The following is a 14,398-nucleotide window of genomic DNA, read 5'->3' as shown; positions in this document are numbered from 1 at the left end:
GAGAGAGAGAGAGAGTGGGGTGGGGGGCTCACATACAGAATCCGTCCCCGTCAGCTCTAATGCAAAGTTCTGGTTAAACATTGGCCCAAAGTTTGCCTTCCGCCTTCTGTTGTTTTTACACTAAAGGTCCAGCAATTGTTGCAGCCATTATTGACTTAGTAATTAAAGTATTTTAACGTGGGGATTTTGTAATCATTACATATCCCACCATCTGTTCCTGTGCCACTGCATGAGCACCTGAAATGGATTTTTCCTCCTGAGTAGATAACATATAAAAACCAATCAAGAAGGGAGGAGGGGAGCGCCGCTGCTGCCATTCATCTCAAACACTCTGACTCATGCCAATATTTAGTTGTATCTGGTGGCCTGTCATGTTTTTCCTATAGTTAGATGAAAACCAGCAATAATCTTATTACATCCTGCTTCAAAGCGGTGATGTATTGTAATTGTCAGCGTTCCTGTGTTCATCCATTCGTCCGTCTATCCGTCCGTCCGTTCATTTGTCCACCAAATATCTTCACAGTCGTTGCCGATAGAAAGATGAAACAATAAGGACATTATTCGGGCGGCAAAGGGGATGAAAATGAGATGATGACCTTGACCTTGAGAAAACTAGGTCTAGATAGAAAGACAAGGAGAAGGCCAGTGTGAGTAAAACCATAGATCAAAGCTAGTGCTTTGATCTACCTATGCGCTACCTTTGATCTATGGTCTTACTCAGGCTGGCCTTCTCCATATACACTAGTCTATGCACTGGTCAGGGACTATTTTCAGGGTACCCTTACCTACCCTGAAAGTAGTTCAGGGTAAGTCGTGGGATGTTGCAGTCTCTGACTTCCTTGTTTTATTTTAATTTGTCTTGGATAAATATGCTAAATGTGTATTTTCTTGTTATGCTATACTTTTAATTTCATGAAAATACCCGGAAGTAAATAAAATTGTGTCTAAATTTGGTTTAACACATTTTTTTTAGAGAATGGTTTCTTTAAAAAATTGAGATACAATAACATTAGCTATAAATACTTCCTGTTATTTTTAACTTGAGCAAAATGTGTGCTGTAACATAAAAGCAACCTGTTGTTTCCTTCTTTCTCTGTAATTATGTAAATAAAATATTTATTGACATTTTTCATATCATGATATAACAGATTTTCTTTTAAAAACCTGTGCTTTTCTCTAGAAATGTTTTTATTACATCATTCTATTATGAAAAGTTCCTAAAAAACATCGTGAAGAATCATAATTTTAATTGTGATGGCGAAGCACAAAACTTTCACTTTCCAGAGGTGCTCAGAGTATAATACTAATAATTGCTATCCTTGTTAATATGGAACTTCAAGACATTAAAAAAAGACATTAAAAAAAGACCACTATGTGTTATGAGCAGCTCCCTCTCAGACGCCCTCCGGCTACCGCCTCTCCCCCCTTTTGTTGGTTCATCTAACATTGTGGTAAACACTTTTATCTGATTCGTATCTCCTCCATTGTGCAACAAACCAAATAATGACAAAAGGCCCCAACTTTGATCCACAGTCTTCAATTGTGATTCTGTCCTGTAATCTCAGCCATTAAACAGTCGTGTGTTAAGCACTTTGACAGGAGGCCTTTGAATTGGACGAGATAAAGATCCTATCGGGGTGACTGGAAGTCAATCTGCTCCAGGGGCGGACAAAGGAACAAGAACAAGAACCGTTCCCAGTTCATGTTCTGCTCAGTAACTCCATTATTACTGAGAATGCATAAAAGACCTGAAGCGACGTGATTATCCGTGTGATCAGTGGAACTGCAGCAAATATGGAAGCACTTTTATGTCCATCAATTCCACTGATGCTGGTTTACCTACAAAAACAACTCAACTAGCGAAACAAGTTACCATGTGAACCCTGAGAAAGGAAATAAAATATAAGAATGATTGTAACTGTTGTGAAATAGCAGGCTGTTATCCTGCCAATAAATTACACATCATGGTGACTATCAAATATTTATTTTCAACAGTTTGCACACAACAAAATGTGTTGTGGTTGATAAATGATAAATAGCTATCTTTAGATTCATATTTAATGTATGTTTATATGTAACAATCCATATTTAAATGCATGTTAATAAATACCCTTCCTCTTTACCTGTGTCTCTATGATTTTTCTGGATATTTCTGTATCCTTATTCTGCATGCTGCTATTCAAGGTCTGGATGTTCATGTGTATTCTCTACTCATACATTTGTGCATCATTGTACTCCTCCTGCTCCCATGAAGACTGTATTGATTGGAGGCAGCGAGGACACCAGGCCCTGCACCTCTGAAGTGGAGGCCACTCTGTGCTGAGGGAGCAGTGCATCCTGGGGGAGGAACTGAGACGGAACCCCGAACATGCAGGGAGCAGATCCCGATGTGGGGAGGGAGTGATCTGAGGAGGAAACAGCAGGAAGGAATCAAGGAGAGATTTGATATTATACATTTACAAAAAGGCTTATTGCTGTCAGGAGGGGGGGGGGCATGCAGAAGTCACGTACAGCCAAACAAATTCCCACTTGTTTACAGAAAGGCAGAAGCTACACATATTGATTGGTGTTTGGATGCTCTAATAGAGGATGCATACTAAAAGGGTTGACAGTCTTTCATCAATAACCCTTTAATCTGGTATTATCCTCTGACAGTTACTGCAGTTGTCAAGATGCCATTCATGCAAACACAGGACAAAGTAAAAGCAAGTTAAACAATGTTGTGTTTCTCTCAAGATCGTGGCATTGAAATAACTCCTTATATTGCCAGCTTTTGTAAAACGGAGTATAAATCCATGCAATTCTCCTTGTTTTGTGATTTTTGCTAAAAGCAACGTCTGTTTCAAACTTGTATTAAATAAAAAAAACGATCGATACTCAGTGATGTCTGTCTAACATCACAGAGGCATAAAAGATGGAATGAAAGATTTTTTTTTTAATTTCAAAGGCCCTTTTTGTGGTGCTTTGCTCTGTTGCATATTTTTTTAAGTAAGACTGGCATTTTAAAATAAAGACATTTTTAAAAGTTTCACTACTGACCTGCTCCAGTTTCGGCCTCAGTGAAATACATCCCTGTTGTTTTCCTCCCTGGCTCATCCAGGATGTTGAGTGGATCATGGACTTCAGAGTAGGTTGAAGGGAACGGACGCAGACTCCCCACGCTGCTGATGACAGACACGTGCTGGTCGACCAGGGATGTCATACGCTGGCTGTCCAGGTAACTGCTGTTGTAGTAACCTGCCACAGGATGAAGGTTCGGCATTGAGTTTCTGGCAGTACAGGAAAAACTGAAAGGCCACCGGAGGATTCATCGCTGTGTACCTTTGTGTGAGTGTGAGCATGAGTGTGTGCGTGTGCGTGTGCGTGTGCGTGTGCGTGTGCTTGTATGTGTGCATGTGTGTGTTTTTTAATTATGGATCCATTCACTCTGAAAGGCCTTCAGATGAAATAAAGAGAAGGGAAAAAAATCTTCATTCTAAGTGTTCATAAGACAAAAAGCCATTTGTAATTACTATAAAACGGTGTAGAGTTGTCAAAATAAAAGTCAAGGCTGGGAACCATTGAAATAGAGGTCGTTTGGTAATTCTTTTTGTAAAAAATGAATTTGCTTTGCTTCCTTTTTGCAGCACACAATGAATAATACTGATTCTGTGATTAAGACTTAGCACTTAATTAAAGACACCATTGATGGAGCTCAACTGTAGTCAACTATAGGCCGGTCCCAAGTCCAGATAAATACATAAGGTTGCAGCAGGAAGGGCATCCAAAGTAAAAAACTTTTCCAAACAAATATGAAAATTCATTAAAAAAAATAAAATGGAAATAAGATGACACGCGGTGACGACCCCTAATGAGATGAGATGAAAGGAAGTTCTTTAATTAAGAAGGACGTTCCGTTTGCTGTTCTAAACATGTTCTCAGTCCTCAGGGAGTGGTTGATAGTAATTTCTTTGAAAATAAACCTATTGACTTTTTATTGCTTGTGGTTTAAACGAAGTTTACAGCAATGATGTGTCAGTTTTGTGTCAGCAGAAGGGGACTATATAAAGATACTGGCACCTAACAACCATAAAAAGGAATGTGAAAATTTTCAGTAAGGTTCATTTGAATTGGAATTTTACTTCAGTAAGATATTCAAAAAAAAATTTGTAAACCTGCAATTATTCCCCTGTAATGAACAACAGTTGTAAGTCAGCTGTCCTTACCATTGTGTCCTGCAGTAGAGTACGTCTGTGGCTGACACCCAGCACCCATGGGATTCAGCCCAGTCCCCACAAATCCAAAGCCTTCAGCTGAGTCCAGAATCTGAGCTGCTGTCTGAGAGTCCAGTCCCTGTTCAGTCTGAACCGGATCTGAACCTGAACTGTAGCTGGATGTGGATCGGGCTGCAGAGCCGTAAGGTGTCAGGGAGCACTTGGTGCTGTTGGATGAGTGATGGGCCAGTGGGTGATGGTGACTGTATAACACGTCTTTGGTCAGGTGTTGCTCGTTGAAGGAGGGGTACCGGGAGAGATTGTAGGACACGGATGAAGGCTGGGATGGAACCAAAGCCAGACACTGGTTCTGAGCCTGTGGTCTGAAACGAATAAAGCAAATCTCCACATCCTTAACTGTCAAATTCAAAGACTTGTCAGAGAACTAAGGACTCCTAATGTTAATGTCTTAATGTTAAACATTTCTACATTTTAAAATGTACTTTTATAATTAAAATATAAAATTTGGCAATCTTTTTCAGAAATGTTCCTCATTAATAGATTGGAACAGAACAAGAAATATTCTCACTATCTTGCTTTATTGAAGTAATAGTGACAATATCCTTGGAATTATTTAATTTTGAACCACATGAATGTTAAATTATGTACTAACAACCAAAAGGAACCATTAGAATAAAAAATAGATTGAAAAATACATGTTGCCTTGTTGAGAACAGCTCTGTAACAGTGTTAATGAAATGTTTTAATCTTTGATACCCTTTAATGCATTCCAATATAGATGCATAATGCTAAATGGAGCTGACCTCAGTGCAGTCTGGTAGTTTGAACCTGAGGAGCCACTGCCTGGTGGGAAGTAACTAGAGCTGGTCTGAGGTAAGCAGTGGTAAAGGTTCTCTGGATATGAAGAGCAGGAGGTGGACTGAGTCATGACGCTGATAGAAGACAGGCAGGAAGAAGATGATGATGAGGAGGAGGGGCAGATGGTGGAAGATGAAGAAGAAGATGAAGAGGAGGAGGCAGCTAGGGGTCTCCCTGACATGGGGCCCTGATTGATGACGGAGCCTCTGTGCACTAACGCTGCTGGAGAGATAGGGGGCGTCATGAGGGGACCGCTGGTCTGAGAGAAGTCCATCTGACCCCCTGCTTGTATGAGAAGAGAAAATACGAAACAACAGGAAGTAATATCTGCAAAAAATTGTTTGATGTCAACAATCTAGAAACATATTAAATTGCTAAATTGCTATTAGTAGATATCTAATATGGTTCACCATTAATTTTAGGTTTGGGTGTCTAGCAGTCAATCATAAGATGCAGTAGTTTTATGTTAATTTTACCTGAAGGTGTGAATACAGTAGATTCTGTCCCCTGGTAGATGTTGGTGCTTGTTTGCAAACCTGGCTGCTGATTGGTGGTTAAAGACATATAGGTATGTTCTCCCAGAGACTCATTCTTCACCGATTGGTCAGTAATGGTATTGGCCTTGTTGCGATTAGCAAGGAAGCAGGAACTGGGTGAGGCCATGAGTGCCGCTTTACTCGCATCTGAAAGTAACAAAAAACAGTCACTATGCCCTTTGAATATATACTAAATATGTCTCCTCGTGCCTTTTTATTGCTCTTGGATACTTGGCTTGGATACTTGCACAATGAAATAGTGAAACTGCATGGAAGGTCATCTTATATTTAACTATCTTTGATCTTTTACTTTCCAGGTTTTATATTGGATTGTAAAATGTATGGATTCATTGTCAGCTAACAAATGATTCATACGATCATTCCATATGATTATTCCATATTGTCATTCCATATGATCATTCCTTGAAAATAAAAGTGAAATTCTCCACAGGCGGTACACCAGCCGTACATTTGAGGTGAGCTCATGCACCTGAACCACTTGATGTCATCTGTGATGCTTGATACCTGCATTTTTCATGTATTTGTCCAACAAGTTCTGTAGGTCTTGCTCCTTGTCATTGTTGAACTGCGTCTCCAGAGCCAGCAGGATGTATTCATCCAAAAGCATCCTGATAAGGTGGAAGGAACCTGCCAACATCAATGTAAATGAGAAAAATACAGATATTATTTCACCCCTCAGAAAACAGACAACCTGAGTCAATCTGGGTTCGATCTGCTCTGTGGATGACCTGCAGGGTCACAGGTCGGAAACCTTCTGTGTGTGTCTGAGCTTAACAGGGAGCCACCAAATGGTTAGTGTTTATTCACATACACACAGTCTTTGTGCGTGTGTTTGAACAGAGAGCACGCGACCCACAGATAAGACTTTGTTTAATCAAGGCGAGTCTGGCCATTACAATTTATGGCACTATTGTAGCAATCTGTCCTGAGCTGGCTCGTGTGTGTGTGTGTGTGTGTGTGTGTGTGTGTGTGTGTGTGTGTGTGTGTGTGTGTGTGTGTGTGTGTGTGTGTGTGTGTGTGTGTGTGTGTGTGTGTGTGTGTGTGTGTTTGACACTTCCTGTAGACGGAATGATGGAGAAGAAAGGAGCACAACATTAATTAGGTGTATGGCAGTTCACAAATAATAATCACCATATATTATTAAGTTCAGCATGCAGCTTTTATAAATTGTGTTTTAATACAGTCTGATTAACTGTGACATACTGGAGCTTTATTTGTAGTTAGAAAATGATTAGATTTTATTTATTCAGATTGTTATTAGCCAGGAATTTATAGAAAGACAGTAATTTTACTGTTAAAGTTAGTTGGAATTAAGTAAATAATGAAAAATTTAACACAAACATTAATTGACTAATTGCTTAGTTTGGAAATATTCAGTATGTAGTGGTGACTCTTTAAGTCATGCCACCATTTACTCTGAAAATCAAATAATTTAAGCTGTTCTTGTGTAAATTCTTGTGTGCTTTAATGATAGAAAAACTTTTTCATATGTTTTGCAAGCAAATATTCTGTTTGGAAAGTATCTAAAGCTGTCGAATCAAATTGCAGGGAAGCAATGTATTGTGTTTCCCTTTGAATTGTATTAGAGTAGTTATGGAAAGAGCCAAAAGTAGTTTGATTTTACACGCTGTTACATGCCAAGATTTGATATTTAAAGTTTAGATAAATTTACTTTGTCTCAATTACTCCTTGACAAGTAGAAACATCTGGACAAAATTCATTTGTAGCTTTCAAAATATTCTCACCAAAACTGGAGGCATTATTGAGCGTGAGGTTGTGCATCACTCTGGCACCAAAAAAACTCCACCTGAGGAGGAAATCCTGAGCCCTCTTCTTCACTGATCGGCCACTCTGCTTACCGGGCTGATGAGAAATAAATGAGAAATAAAACTGTATGTCAGCACAACGGGATGTTTGCAGGACTGATACAAGCACCCACAGTGCCAACGAACAGACGTTACCTTGATGACTTTATGCTCCACGACAGAGTCCAGCCACTCGATGAAGGACTCCACTGTGGCGTTCTTCCTCAGCAGCTCTTTCAGCTCTTGAAACACAGTGATGGAGTCATCTGAGAAGATTGAAAGCAGAGAATGAGGTCTTTTACAACTGCTACAACACTTTCTTGATGGGAGGATTTTTACTCAGGTGCATTTGAGAAGATACAAGCCACATGTTTGGTCTGTCTTACACTCAGAGTAGATGTCTGGGTCATGGTCTCCAGTGATATTGATGCTAAGCAGTGGCTGCGAACTGATGCTGCTCAGATCCACATTGTCGATGTCCAACACCATGCTGGTCACCACAGCCTGGTCAAACAGCGCCGGACGGGCAATCTGGACAAAACACAGGAGAGATGAAAAGTCCCATCATGGTACTCTGTAATCTAGTTATTCTGATGTCTTACAATTTGAATTTTGTACCTGTGCCAGGTGTAAAAATGAGATCTGTCTCCTCAGGGAGGACACAAAGTGGCGTGCTATAGGAAGTTTTTTTTCTGCAAGGCATTCTGGGAGATTCTCCAGGGAAGAGGCTAGCCAGTGCTCCCAGTGCTTGGCAAAGTTGCGGATATCTGCCAGCAGACTGATTGAAAACATTTATACAGATTTCTACTTAATTTCTAAATAATCCATCAATTAATCAGTCACTTGTTGCTAATATTTCTTTTTATATATCATATTTTCCCAATTACTGACTTGGGCCTTTATTTAAATTAAATTTGGTTAATGCATCTAATTTGACACAAACACAAAAAGAGAAGTCGAACAAACCTTTCTGGCATCTCCTGCATTGTAGCAGGAATCAGAACATCTGTCAAGACCTGAGGAAATAAGGAACAAATAAGAAAAATGCAAATAGTTCATAAATGTATCTATTAGTGAGTAAACGGCAATGAAAGCATCAGCGGTCCTTGCATGATTTATTAGAGCTGGGGCACACTGGAGGTCAAATTAATTCTGTGTTAAAAATACTGAAATTGTAAAAGAAAATGTCAAACATATTATGTAGGGTTTCCCAAAAATGTATACACCCTCTAGCAATTGATAAAAGTCCAAAAAAGTCTGTTGTCAGCACTGTCTGGACCAGAACGGATGCTAATTTGATAACAGGTGGTGAAAAAAACAGTAAAAAAGGTTAATATATGCTTTTACATTTGGAAAATTATGCAATTAAAATAAACACCTTGTTTACAATTATTTAGAATGTGTATACATTTTGGGACACCTTACTTTTTAATTTAATGTTACTCTTCAGCTTATTTAAAAAATAGTAATTTTAATATGTCACATTTGTTTCCAAAAATTATTTTAAATTCAATATTTCGTGACAACCTTGTAGAGGATAGAATCACAGACACAGAATATGTCAACTATAACAGGGTTTTCCAGCAGTGGAAGCAGGTGGTCGGGCATTCCCTGCCAGAAATGGAGCAGAAAATTCTGGATCTGAAACAAAATATTTGAAAATTCATATGATCTTTGGTGGCTCTTCAACTGTTTGTTTCAGAAATTTCTGTGACAGTGATAATCACCTCCTCAAAGTTGACATTGATGGCATTGTCCAGGATGCACTGGCAGTGTGTCTTGTACATCATGATCAGAGTGTCCACCTGCAATGACATTTTATATATGACATCATTAAAATTCATATTGGCTGATTTAAAAATGTATGTATTCTCAATGGTGGTACTATATAACTGGTGGATAGACTTTATTAATTCATCACAAACCTTTTCTCTGGAGATGTTTCCCTGTAGCAGAAGATGCTGAGCATTGGGAAAGTCTGGAAGCAGTGTCCCAGTCTTAGAGCTCAAAGAGTATTTTCTGGTGAAACCACCCTGAGAAGGAGAATAGCGTCAGAACCATATCTTTATTGTCAAATAATCGGTTCATAATAAAGCATTCCTGGGTCTATTTATGAGACATCTGGCATCCATGCAGTTATGCAGATGTGGACTGCAGGACCCTGACTGTTGGATACAGTGGAACACAGCATGTTTCTATATTTCTCTGAGTTGACATGGAAACGCATTAGCCACCTATTACAGTCTGGTTTTATGATATTTCTTTTTTAAAAAGTTGGAACTGTTACCGCCTACCTCATTCTTCAGCTTGCTACCTGAAAATCTGCCATGAAAGAAAAACAGATTTCATTTTTGCAATCCATTTTTGGGGGGATTTTAAGCAAATAAAGCAATAGCATTCCACTATTTGTTACCAAATTTGTTACCAAAAAATGTAATACATTTAGACAAACCAATTTCCGATGTCTGCAAATACTGAGATCAAACAGTTACACAACCACGTGACAAAACGTTTTATTACCTGGTCAAACCTTTTCCAGAATACACAGAGTGATAGTAGGCGCTGCTCTCTTTGATCCCAATTCCATAGTAGTGATATCTGCATGGCGTGAGAAGTTAGAAATCAAATGTTTTAATCAAGTTAAACAGAACAACAACATAACGTGAGAACTTTTTTGCTTTTACTTGGAGTGCCCTCGAGTTCCCAGTCTTCTTGTTGTGAGGAGAGGAAACTTCTGTCGGATTGTCTGAGGAGAAAAAGGAAATAGATTTTTAAAAAATAAAAATTCCTGTTACTTCAAGAAGAGGTCTGTCTTTCTAAAGTATTTATTTTTATAAAAGGCAACAGTGTTGTTATTCCTCAACACACACACATATGGACACACACACACACACACACACACACACACACACACACACACACACACACACACACACACACACACACACACACACACACACAAACACACAAACACATATTCACACACCTTTCCAAAGGTAGCAGCGCAGGCTGGCTCTAGTTTCTCTTTCCTGCAGAAGTCCAGGTAGTGAGCGTAGAGGATGCACCGAGGCAGACACACTCCTTCACACACGATATAATTCTCCTCCAGCCTGTTGAAACACCTTTTTAACCTTGTATCCAAACATAATTTCATAATAACGAATACCTGAATATGATAATCGTGCTGTAGAAACTATCCGGCAGTATATCAAGTAGTTGAAACGATGTCAGCCTAAAACTGCAGCACAATTCAACGTAAATATCTTTGTGAAAGTTAGAATTACCTAAAACCATCAGAACTAACAATGAAACACTGTCATGGTACATTTTTCTATAAATTAAGATTTATAAACCTTTTGTACTTTTGCTGAAGTGGGATATACAATGATGACCTTTACTTGTATTTCTGCATTTCATAATTTTGGCATTAGTACTTTCACTACAATAAAAGCTCTGTGGATTGAAGAAGAAGGATCTGTCCTTGTGTACTTTAGTACCCTTTTAAAGGTGCTGTTTGTTGACTGACTTTATTGTTCTTACCACTGCAGGGTGAGTTGTGTCTGTTTCTTCTTGTCCTTGATGATCTGACTAATTGTCTTCCTAGGAGATGAGATATTCTGCTTGATGCTCAGGTCTGGGTTAAAGTCCACCAGGTCCTGATCCTCCTCAGAGGATGGTGTCTCATTACTGTCCTCTGCTTCTGGAAAAACACAAAGACAAACACAGAATGGAGTACATAGCAGGTGAGAGACATGCTCTGTGTTGCTTGTTCTTAGTGAAGGCACGTACAGCACCTTTCTAGTTTGTATATATCAGTTGATGAAATTACACATTAAAATTCTTTCAATTTCAATTCTTCTTTTACCTTGACTTTGTCAGTGTACTCTAGTTAACACAGAGGCCATTCTTTATACATACCTGTCTTAAACAGAGCAAAAAAAACCCCATATCATACAAACATAGTATCCTCAAGTTCTTCTCAAGTTTTCATGAAGCCCAAAAGAATATTTTGTGTAAAAACCTTGAAGTAGTTCAGTGCAATATCTGGGGTCAAACTGTGCTACGTGAATTGTTTCTTTGGAATGGAACCTTTTTATAATTTATACTTACACTTGTATGAGTGTGAAATTCTTCCCGAGCTCCAGTGACCATATGCGTCAGGCATGACTTTATAAAATCTGCAGCATCTGTTTCTTCCATCTATAGCACTTTGCTGAACTTTGCAATATTATTTTCACTTTAATTCACTGATTGTTGAGAAATTATATTTTTTTAAAAACTTGTTTTCTGCCAAACCCTGTAACAGCTATTTTTTTAAAAAAAAAGTATTTTCTATGGATGCATTTTGATGTGTTCAGGGGGAATGTTTCAAATTTCTTATTAGATTCCATGACTTGAATGAAGGAAAAATTTAAACTTATCAATGAAATATTAAAGCTAGAAATAACATACAATAATTAATCCCAATAAAACAGCAGTGAGCTCTAAAACTGTGGTCAAATTAAATAAGCACCACAACTATACACAGAGTTTAATGACAAAGTAACTCACAGGTCAGTGTATCACCTGACATGTTCTCCCTATGATGATTATTATACAGCATATACATCAAATATCAAAATGCTGCAGCTGACATTATTATGATTTCTAATTTAATTAATTGAATCAGCAAAACTTCTGAGAATCTTCCAGTTTTGTGTGATAAATGACATATCAGCGCTCCACAGCTGTCTGACTGTAATGTGGTACAGCATTTTGCTTGATTTATTTCACTTGTATTTCTCCAATGCTTTGTTAACTCCACTGATTCAACTCAACTCAAGCTGTGTTCAGGTCGCATTGTCTTTACTTCCCCCCTCTTCAAGTATCTTCATCATTAACCTCACAAACATGTGGTAACCAACAACGTTGGAAATTGATGGGATCCTGCTCTTATGTAAGTGCAATGTCCTGTTGTAGCACCACCATGTGGTTCATTTGGATCACATGTTTACTGGACCACATCTATAATTTAATTAAAGATAGACAAAAAAAGATTTTAAGTGGCATTAAGTAAATATTTACAAATAGAAGAAGGTGAAGACATAAAGTACTGTAATAAAATATATTATGGTTTCAGCCTTAGTGATCTGAACTCTCAACAGAAGTAACATTAAGTTGATGGTAACTTCATTACCTGATTTAATTCCAGAATCATCCTCCTGTTGAAAATGTGTCTTCTTGTTGAAGTTTGTTTCTTCTGGTGAGCTGCACAAAGTCTTGGTTAGAGAGTGAATGAGAAAGACTCCTTTCCTGGCAGAACTGTCACTGCTGCGTTTCATAGACATAGTAATATAAAATGAATGTTGATTGAGAAAAAAATCAATCAAATGCATAAAAGAAGAAAAAATAGGTCAGTCTGAAGTTTGACTGAAGCTCATTTGCCCTTAAACCCCTATATTTGCTTTGAATAGAATTCTTAAAAACCATTTGTCAATCCGCATGAATCGAGGAAAGTATAAAAAAAGATCATGTCAAACATTTTGATCCAACCTCTGACTGTCAGGTAAAGAAATCTGTAAGAACGGTGCTAGTGATATACCAGACAGAGGAACCTCAGAGTTATAAAGCTCTGCTGGAGAAAGGCAGAGCTAATGAAGCTGTGGATGCATTCATCATATTTACAGAAGACTTGGACTAGTCCAGGTTATTAATGATTAACAGAAAAACCCTCATCCATCTGTCCATACATCCATCCTCCCACAGGCAGCTCAGCCTGATGCATGCAGACAAGCAGGGATTTAAGTCAGAGCTGTTAGGTTTGTTTTCAGTGGTTTAGTCTGTCACAGCCTGTCTGTCTGCACATCTTTACACATAATACTGCTTGAATGTTTCTGCTTTTTCCTGTTAGTATAAAAATACAATTTGCCACCTTAAATAAACAAAGATAAATAAAGAAGGCATTATGTCCGCTGCATAGGGGACACTACCCTGGAACTGATAAATTACAAATGATTGTTTAATTATTTAAAAAAAGAAGAAGGGGAAAACAGGTTACTCAAGTGTGTGATAATGATATCAATTTGAAATTGTAATATATGTACCAAAGAAAACAACAACAGCCAAAAACAGAAGAAAGTAGACAATATCACAACAAAGTGACTAGAGTAGACCTTAACAGTGGGAAGTTTTTGTTAATGAACGATTTAAATTCTGTTATTATTTTATTTTTTTAAGTCATTTTAATGACCTAATTTGCTTGTTGTCATTTGTTGATGTTCTATTCATTTAATCCAGAAATTATGTCAGGACTATATCAATCTGGATCAAATGGTCAACTCTATATCAACATTTTTGGGATCTCTCTTATACTAATTGTTCATAAATCACGTTTTCTCCTTGAAGTTGACTGTCATCTTGGGTGTTAATAAAGTTATTGTCTAAACACGCGGGTGAGAACCCGGAAGTGAATGATTTTTTCCGTCAGCAGCATCCCGACGTATCCCGGTGATGGGGGGGCCATGACAGGTAAGAGTGGGATAACCGTGACTGAAGTAACTGTAGTCAGAAAGACGTGGGAGTTTTCAGTCATGGAGGGTAATTTAACATAAACAGCCATCACGGAGCCTGAACGACCAGCCTTTCTATTGTCGTGAAATTAGTTTCTGCGTCAGCGTTCATTAGCAGAGTGTTAGCCTTTTGCTAAGATATTTTTTTTTAAAAACTTTTTCCGTCAATTTTTACTCGACATGAAAAGTGAAATTAATGGAGTTTGGTTCATCCAGACATTCTTTTACAGTATTTCAAGAAATTAGTTGAGAAATGACAGCATCATGAAATTATTCTTAATTGCTTACGGATCAGTAAACTAAACAAATTTCTAATTGTCTAATCGATACAAGCTAGCTGCACATTTAGGCTTAGTGATTTTCATTAAATTAACAAAATTTTATCCAACAATTTGAATGAGAGTTTCGAAATATTA

General features: G+C 38.0%; 1 protein-coding gene across 1 annotated transcript; it reads right to left on the bottom strand.

Moving 5' to 3' along the window:
* Positions 1-2,226: 2,226 nt before the first annotated feature.
* rfx6 (regulatory factor X, 6) lies at positions 2,227-12,761 on the bottom strand. The gene is made up of 20 exons (XM_068342686.1): positions 12,611-12,761; positions 10,975-11,134; positions 10,421-10,544; positions 10,119-10,180; positions 9,955-10,032; positions 9,729-9,756; positions 9,360-9,467; positions 9,162-9,239; positions 8,962-9,075; positions 8,401-8,450; positions 8,053-8,212; positions 7,821-7,965; positions 7,591-7,700; positions 7,375-7,492; positions 6,134-6,256; positions 5,549-5,755; positions 5,018-5,354; positions 4,206-4,576; positions 3,040-3,237; positions 2,227-2,405 (listed from the first exon to the last, which is right to left on the bottom strand). Exons 1-20 carry the CDS (start codon positions 12,759-12,761, stop codon positions 2,227-2,229), a joined length of 2,901 nt encoding a protein of 966 aa, XP_068198787.1.
* Between the last annotated feature and the right edge of the window lie 1,637 nt (positions 12,762-14,398).

The sequence above is a fragment of the Antennarius striatus genome, chromosome 19 (assembly GCF_040054535.1).
Source record: "Antennarius striatus isolate MH-2024 chromosome 19, ASM4005453v1, whole genome shotgun sequence".
Taxonomy (NCBI): domain Eukaryota; kingdom Metazoa; phylum Chordata; class Actinopteri; order Lophiiformes; family Antennariidae; genus Antennarius; species Antennarius striatus.
The sequence above is the reverse complement of the archived record's forward strand: the minus strand, read 5'-3'. Positions and strand labels throughout refer to the sequence as shown.

Coding starts and splice junctions, on each gene's coding strand:
- rfx6 (XM_068342686.1), bottom strand. CDS start 12,761: ATGTCTATGAAACGCAGCAGTGACAGTTCTGCCAGGAAAGGAGTCTTT. Junction 11,135..12,610: donor TGATTCTGGAATTAAATCAG/GTAATGAAGTTA, acceptor GTGTTTTTCCAG/AAGCAGAGGACAGTAATGAG. Junction 7,701..7,820: donor CCCAGACATCTACTCTGAGT/GTAAGACAGACC, acceptor CAATCTTCTCAG/ATGACTCCATCACTGTGTTT.